Source organism: Drosophila navojoa, chromosome 5 (genome assembly GCF_054131105.1).
Source record: "Drosophila navojoa isolate 15081-1374.11 chromosome 5, UAZ_NAV_1.0, whole genome shotgun sequence".
Taxonomy (NCBI): Eukaryota; Metazoa; Arthropoda; class Insecta; order Diptera; family Drosophilidae; genus Drosophila; species Drosophila navojoa.
Window position 1 is genome coordinate 4,148,616 of NC_142893.1, and position 6,678 is coordinate 4,155,293.

Consider the following 6,678-nt stretch of genomic DNA (forward strand, 5'->3'; position numbering starts at 1 on the left):
AATACAATATGCATTTTTAGTTGCTACGACTGCGCTGCCATACTTGTCAAAGTACAGCACGTTCTAAGTGGCAATACACAATTTGTAGCAGTCTGGCCACATCTGTCGAGCCTTTCAACCCTACTAGCAACGCTACAAAAATTTATTTGCAAAAAAAAAAAAAACGAAACCGGAAAAAGTTTCATATACAGAAATTGTATAAAATTGTTATAAATGTCAATTGCTAGGCAGGCCAGCATAATCAACAATTCTTCGTAGCGCCAGCCACGCAACTTTTAGTTTTGGGAAATGTCGATTTGTGGGAGTGGTGGTGGTGGCAGTGGAAGCAGTGGCGGCAGCAGCGGCATCAGCGTCTCGGCTGGCGATTGGATTTGCCCAGATATTGAGTGAGTGCGCGTAAAGCTTCAAGCGTAAAGATCTATGGGCAAAATGCAAAGCATCCAGCACTACAACAACAACTACAAACTATATACAACCCTTCTATCTCCCTTTTTAACATAACCGACAAAAATGCAATAACAATATATTTGTTGTTTTGTTACTCTTATTCTTCCTCCATCCGCATCTGTGTGTGGCATGCGTCTCTTTCGCTCTCTCTTTCTCTCCTACTCTCACTGAATGTGTGTTGCAGCTGTCGCCATTTGAACTTTGCGCGTCGCCTGCAATGCAACAAATGCAATCGGGAACGCGAAAATATCAATAGTGAGAAACCAGACAGAGATCGAGACCGAGACCGAGGCAATGGCAGTAGCGGTAGCAGCAGCAGTTCTTCCAAAAAGAAACTGGGCACAGAGATTGGCAAAGTAGCCGCAGATAAATCACGAGGACTGTTCAGCGCAGAGGATTGGCAGTGCAGCAAGTGTGCAAATGTGAATTGGGCGCGACGGCAGACTTGCAACATGTGCAACGCACCCAAATTCACGGATGTGGAGGAGCGCACAGGTAATTAAAGGCAGTTGATACCATAAAGGCAACCCACTAATAAAATTGAATCACTGGCAGGCTTCGGTGGAGGCTACAATGATCGCGGCGTTGTTGAGTACAAGGAGCGCGAGGATTCGGACAGCGAATACGATGAATTTGGTCGGCGTAAGAAGCGTAAAAACAATGATAGGGGTGGCGATGAAGATAGCCGCAACAGAGGCAGAGATGAGCCGAAACGCGCACGACGTAGTGATATTGAGGGCGATGAGGAGGAGGAGGAGGATGATGACGATGATGGAGATTTGTCCAAATACGATTTGTGGGGCGACAATGAGGTGAGCTCCAGCAATGTGAAGAGCAAGGACACGGACAACGGGACTAGCAACAACAGCAGCAGCGCCAAGGAGAAGCTAATGCCAGCAACAACTGCCAGCAGTAAAAGGGCATCACGTGCATCCACCTCGTCCATTTCCTCATCATCCTCATCCAGTTCGTCCTGTTCCAGTGACTCATCGTCAACTTCTTCATCGAGTAGCTCTAGCAGCAGCAACGCTTCCAATAGCAAGCGTGACCGGAGACGTTCAGATGGACGTTCCCGTTAGGGACGGGGATCTACTCGATTCGAATCTCCGTTGGGAGAGAACTCACCTTGTTTTTTTTCACTTTATTGTGAGAGTTAACAATTGTTTATTTATTTTTCTAAGCCCGCGCCACTCACCCATGACATGTATTTGAGCTCCACCACTTCAAACCCTCTGCAAGAAAATCAATAAAATCATATAATTTAAGAAATTTTCATTGGCCTCAACTTTATTGCAAGTAAATTATTTAATGGAAGGTTTCATCCGATTGCTTGCGTGTGGCGGCTGCCGCTGCTTCACGCAACTCTTGCAGCTGTGCGAGTTGCTGGCGCGCTTCCTCGATTTGCACTTCTGTGACAGTTACTGGAACATCGCAATCGATTTGCTCCTGGCGGATGAATACCATCTTCTTGATGGCATCCTCTAAGAAAGGTATTTGTTGCTCTTGTAGCTCTTTGTGATAAGCTTCTAAGCGCTCATCCTTAATTTTCTCGCAGTAAATATCGGTTAGCTTCTGCAGCGATTCTTTGCGCGTTATCCAATGGAACTTCGTTGGCGGTGGCTTATAGACTAAGTCCAGCTTCTCCAAAATCCACTCGAAACGTCGGTAATCCCACCGTCTGAGATACTTCAAAAACTTCTTACGCTTGTCGATCATCTCCTTTAGACGCACTTTGATCATCTTGTCGCGAGGGTGCACCTCCATGTGTGACTGGTAGCGTCGTATAAGTGCCGTCATTCTAGCCACTGTAGCAGGAATAGACAATAGAAAAAGGCAATATAATATCTAATCCAATTCTTTCCATGTCGTGGCTTACATATGATTTATCATAATCTACTTACATTTGGCCTCCATAGAGCCATAGTCTTGCGCATGCCGCTGCACCTCCTTGATCATTTGATCGCGATAATAGCGCGTTGTTAAACTGTTCCGATTGTTACTAAGCAAAAACATTGATTTGACCGCTTCATTGGCACTACAAGAAGAATATAATATTATTAGAATTGTTTGTAAATGTATATTAATAGCTTACTAACTTGGCCAACTCCTTGGAATCTTTGTAATCCGGCAGCAGCTCATTGGGATTCAGCGGTGGCAGCTTTGCCAGATCGCCACTCTTCTCTGGCTTTATGCATGATATCTTTTCGGGTCGTACCCATTTGATTTTCAGATCCGACTTGAACGCATAGTCACGCACAAATTGGCGTGGGACAGCGTGTGCTATATTTAATAGCTTATTCATAAATAACAAATTTTAATATTACACTTTGCTGCTCGAGGTTATATCACTGGGCCAGTGTGCACACACTCCACTAAATGCATTTACGGCCACACCAGCTGACTTGAAACAGTGTGACCTACTATGCGGGAATGCTCCAAAACAGCTGCATTAGCTGTTTTTTCCTTTTTTTGTGCGTCTGTTAATGAGACCAGAAAGTAAAGCAATTGTGAAGTTGAAAAATAATAAACTTTTTATATCAAATTGGATTTGTAATAATTTACAATGACGCACATGTCACATATGCTACCGCAAACGTCAACAACGCCTGTCGTTTCGACTGGCAGCTCATCTCGCACAATGTCACTTATGGAGAAACAAAAATATATCGAGGACTATGATTTCCCCTACTGTGATGAAAGCAGTAAATACGAGAAAGTGGCAAAAATCGGCCAGGGTACATTCGGGTATGTTAGAGAAGCCAGCTTATGTCAAAAATTAATTTTCTTATTGTTATATTTACAACGCAGCGAGGTTTTCAAAGCACGTGAAAAAAAAAGTAACAAAAAATTTGTTGCCATGAAAAAAGTGCTTATGGACAATGAAAAGGAAGGCGTAAGTAACCACTGATGACATGACGGAATACTAAAGGAAAATATATATATATTCTTTGGTAGTTTCCCATCACGGCTCTGCGTGAGATTCGAATCTTGCAACTACTAAAGCACGAGAATGTGGTCAATCTCATAGAGATATGCCGAACCAAGGCTACAGTGCACAACGGATATAGATCGACTTTCTATTTGGTCTTTGATTTCTGTGAGCACGATTTAGCTGGTCTGCTGTCCAATATGAATGTTAAATTCAGTTTGGGAGAAATAAAGAAAGTCATGCAGCAGCTGCTCAATGGACTCTACTATATACATAGTAATAAGGTACATACTTCAAAATGATACCATTACCTATAAATGATTTAACTTATTCGGAATTAATTAACAGATTCTGCACCGCGACATGAAAGCTGCCAATGTACTGATCACAAAACATGGCATTTTGAAACTGGCCGATTTTGGTTTGGCCCGTGCATTTAGCATTCCTAAGAATGATTGCAAAAATCGTTATACAAATCGTGTTGTTACCCTGTGGTATCGTCCGCCGGAATTGTTGCTCGGTGACCGCAACTATGGTCCGCCTGTGGATATGTGGGGAGCGGGCTGCATTATGGCTGAAATGTGGACTCGTTCGCCCATTATGCAGGGCAACACAGAACAGCAGCAGCTTACCTTTATATCACAGCTATGCGGCTCCTTTACCCCAGACGTTTGGCCGGGCGTCGAGGAGCTCGAGCTGTACAAATCAATCGAGCTTCCAAAGAATCAAAAGCGACGTGTCAAAGAGCGGCTGCGTCCGTATGTCAAGGATCCCACTGGCTGCGATTTGCTAGACAAACTTTTGACTCTAGATCCGAAGAAACGCATCGATGCGGACACAGCACTGAACCACGACTTCTTCTGGAATGATCCCATGCCCAGTGATCTGAGCAAAATGCTGTCACAGCATTTGCAAAGCATGTTCGAATACCTGGCGCAACCGCGTCGCAGTAATCAGATGCGAAATTATCATCAGCAGCTGACGACAATGAATCAGAAACCACAGGATAATAGCATGATCGATAGAGTTTGGTAGATTGTAAGCCCTACATTAAGTTTAGATATTAACGTATACAATTGTAATTGCTGTATATGCAGCGATTTGAACTATTTTCAGATTAAAACAAAAAAAAATAAAAAATATGTACTATAAGTTAACCTAAACTCAAACTATTTAGGAATGGCAAATGAACAGAGGTGCTAGAAAGGTAAATATTTTCAACAGAATAATGATAATCTACAGATTTGTTTACTTTGAGCTGCTTACCGACCGTGCGTTTTAATGTATCAGTGTGTACACACTTATGTTTATTATTTGGTATTTTTTAGGCCCGTTCTGGACAAAGATGCACATTGAACAAAAAACGAACAAAGTGAAAAAGGCAGAGAAAAAGCAACGACGCAGCTTGGCAATTATAAAAGCCGACTGTAATGTCTCGCAAAGTAACTCGCCCACTCTCTACTTGGCCATACTCAACGTGGGACTTAGCAATGGACTCACCGAAGAGGCGCTGCTGGCGGCAGCCGCTGCAACAGGCGGTCAGGTGTCTCAGGTGCTGATGTTGCCATCGAAATCGTATTGTTTTCTTATGTGCACCACATTGGCGGATGCGCAGCTTGTGTATAATGGCATGCATAATCGGGCGACCATTGGACAGAAGGGCGCCGTTGCCTATCTTAGCTATGTGATGGAATTGCCTCAGCAAAGAGAAGAAAACGGCTGGCAGAAGCCTCTACCAGGAGGACTTGTGCTACTGCCGGATTTCGTGAGTGAAGCGGAGGAGACAGCGTTGCTAGAAGCTATCGCTGTTGGTGATGCCAGCACTGCGGACAGCCTAAAGCACAGGCAAGTCAAGCATTTCGGCTACGAGTTTCTCTATGGCAGCAACAATGTGAATCCGTTACAACCCCTCGAGCAGGGTATTCCAGCTGCTTGTGATTTTATGTGGCAGCGTTTGGATTTACCAGCATTTGAGCCACCCGATCAACTCACAGTCAATGAGTATGAACCAGGACAGGGTATACCGCCGCATGTGGACACGCATAGCGCCTTCAAGGATCCCATACTGTCGCTCTCACTGCAATCTGATGTTGTGATGGACTTTCGACGTGGGGATCAGCTCGTCCATGTGCTGCTCCCACGTCGTTCTTTGTTAGTCATGTCAGGGGAGTCGCGGTATGATTGGACACATGGCATCCGACCAAAGCATATCGATGTAGTGGCCACGCCATCGGGCAGTCTGACAACTCAAGCACGTAGTAAGAGAACCTCTCTTACCTTCAGACGCCTACGTCGTGGTCCTTGTGATTGTCAATATCCCACGCTGTGCGATACGCAACAGACGGCAACTCCTCAAGAGGTGTGTGATAAGCTGGCCACCCATGCCAGCCACCTGGAGCAGCAGAATGTGCATGAGGTCTACGACAAGATTGCAAACCATTTTAGCGATACGCGTCACACACCCTGGCCACAAGTTGCCGAGTTCCTAAACTCTTTTGAGCCACAATCTGTGCTGCTGGACGTGGGATGTGGCAATGGAAAGTACTTGGGCTGTAATCCTCAATTGCTGTCCATTGGCTGTGATCGTTCACTGGGCTTGCTGGGCGTAGGAAACGCGCGTGGCCTTTCGGTCTTTCGTTGCGATTGCTTGCAGCTGCCGGTGCGCAGCTCCAGCATCGATGGGTGCATTAGCATTGCGGTTATTCATCATCTGGCTAGCAGCGAACGGCGGTTAACAGCACTTCGTGAGCTCTGTCGCGTGCTACGTCCAGGTGGGAAGGCGCTTGTCTACGTCTGGGCCAAGGATCAGCGGAGGAACGACAAGAAATCGACGTATTTAAGGCAAAATACAGCCGTCAATAAGGAACACACAACGGAACAGGCGCAGCGTCAGAAGCTTGCACGACAGCTGGAAAGCATGGATCAGCAGTTGCCAGTTCCTTTACCAGTGCACACGAATCGAACGGAGTTCCAGCAGCAGGATGTCTATGTGCCATGGAAAACCAAAGATGAACAGCGCACAACTTTTCTACGCTACTATCATGTCTTCGAGGAACTGGAACTGGAAAAGCTGGTGGATCAAATGGAAGGAGTTGTGATTAGGAAAAGTTACTATGATCAGGGCAATCATTGTGTGATCTTTGAAAAGAGCTGATAGATAATATAAGACTAAAGACAAACCTGTTTCAAATTCTATGTAAATATGTTTATCAGATTATCACTTGTATCACATATACATAAATGCTGTAAACTTTTCAATAAAAATATGTTTATGTAACGTAAATTCTATTAATGACTGAAAT

The 6,678-nt window shown here is 44.7% G+C and overlaps 4 protein-coding genes across 4 annotated transcripts; 3 read left to right on the forward strand and 1 right to left on the reverse strand.

The window, feature by feature from the left end:
* Positions 1-77: 77 nt before the first annotated feature.
* On the forward strand, positions 78-1,716 carry LOC108654488 (uncharacterized). The gene is made up of 3 exons (XM_018105829.3): positions 78-386; positions 632-942; positions 1,003-1,716. The coding sequence occupies exons 1-3, from the start codon at positions 289-291 to the stop codon at positions 1,524-1,526; spliced, it is 933 nt and encodes a 310-aa protein (XP_017961318.1). The 5' UTR covers positions 78-288; the 3' UTR covers positions 1,527-1,716.
* On the reverse strand, positions 1,705-2,806 carry bonsai (28S ribosomal protein S15, mitochondrial). Its single transcript, XM_030383858.2, has 3 exons — positions 2,544-2,806; positions 2,349-2,482; positions 1,705-2,252 (listed from the first exon to the last, which is right to left on the reverse strand). The coding sequence occupies exons 1-3, from the start codon at positions 2,747-2,749 to the stop codon at positions 1,753-1,755; spliced, it is 840 nt and encodes a 279-aa protein (XP_030239718.1). The 5' UTR covers positions 2,750-2,806; the 3' UTR covers positions 1,705-1,752.
* A 131-nt stretch (positions 2,807-2,937) lies between these two features.
* Cdk9 (Cyclin-dependent kinase 9) lies at positions 2,938-4,516 on the forward strand. The gene is made up of 4 exons (XM_018105828.3): positions 2,938-3,192; positions 3,256-3,340; positions 3,403-3,660; positions 3,725-4,516. The coding sequence occupies exons 1-4, from the start codon at positions 3,011-3,013 to the stop codon at positions 4,409-4,411; spliced, it is 1,212 nt and encodes a 403-aa protein (XP_017961317.1). The 5' UTR covers positions 2,938-3,010; the 3' UTR covers positions 4,412-4,516.
* A 165-nt stretch (positions 4,517-4,681) lies between these two features.
* Positions 4,682-6,659, forward strand: LOC108654484 (tRNA (carboxymethyluridine(34)-5-O)-methyltransferase alkbh8). The gene has a single exon (XM_018105826.3). The coding sequence runs from the start codon at positions 4,722-4,724 to the stop codon at positions 6,528-6,530; it is 1,809 nt and encodes a 602-aa protein (XP_017961315.1). The 5' UTR covers positions 4,682-4,721; the 3' UTR covers positions 6,531-6,659.
* Positions 6,660-6,678: the final 19 nt, after the last annotated feature.

Excerpts from the sequence above, each read along its gene's own strand:
- LOC108654488 (XM_018105829.3), top strand. The coding sequence starts at position 289 with ATGTCGATTTGTGGGAGTGGTGGTGGTGGCAGTGGAAGCAGTGGCGGC. Across the intron at positions 387-631 it reads TGGATTTGCCCAGATATTGA|CTGTCGCCATTTGAACTTTG; the intron begins GTGAGTGCGCGT and ends TGTGTGTTGCAG. Across the intron at positions 943-1,002 it reads GGATGTGGAGGAGCGCACAG|GCTTCGGTGGAGGCTACAAT; the intron begins GTAATTAAAGGC and ends AATCACTGGCAG.
- Cdk9 (XM_018105828.3), top strand. The coding sequence starts at position 3,011 with ATGACGCACATGTCACATATGCTACCGCAAACGTCAACAACGCCTGTC. Across the intron at positions 3,193-3,255 it reads ATCGGCCAGGGTACATTCGG|CGAGGTTTTCAAAGCACGTG; the intron begins GTATGTTAGAGA and ends TTTACAACGCAG. Across the intron at positions 3,341-3,402 it reads TGGACAATGAAAAGGAAGGC|TTTCCCATCACGGCTCTGCG; the intron begins GTAAGTAACCAC and ends ATTCTTTGGTAG.
- LOC108654484 (XM_018105826.3), top strand. The coding sequence starts at position 4,722 with ATGCACATTGAACAAAAAACGAACAAAGTGAAAAAGGCAGAGAAAAAG.
- bonsai (XM_030383858.2), bottom strand. The coding sequence starts at position 2,749 with ATGAATAAGCTATTAAATATAGCACACGCTGTCCCACGCCAATTTGTG. Across the intron at positions 2,483-2,543 it reads GATTCCAAGGAGTTGGCCAA|TGCCAATGAAGCGGTCAAAT; the intron begins GTTAGTAAGCTA and ends TTCTTCTTGTAG. Across the intron at positions 2,253-2,348 it reads TGGCTCTATGGAGGCCAAAT|TGGCTAGAATGACGGCACTT; the intron begins GTAAGTAGATTA and ends TTCCTGCTACAG.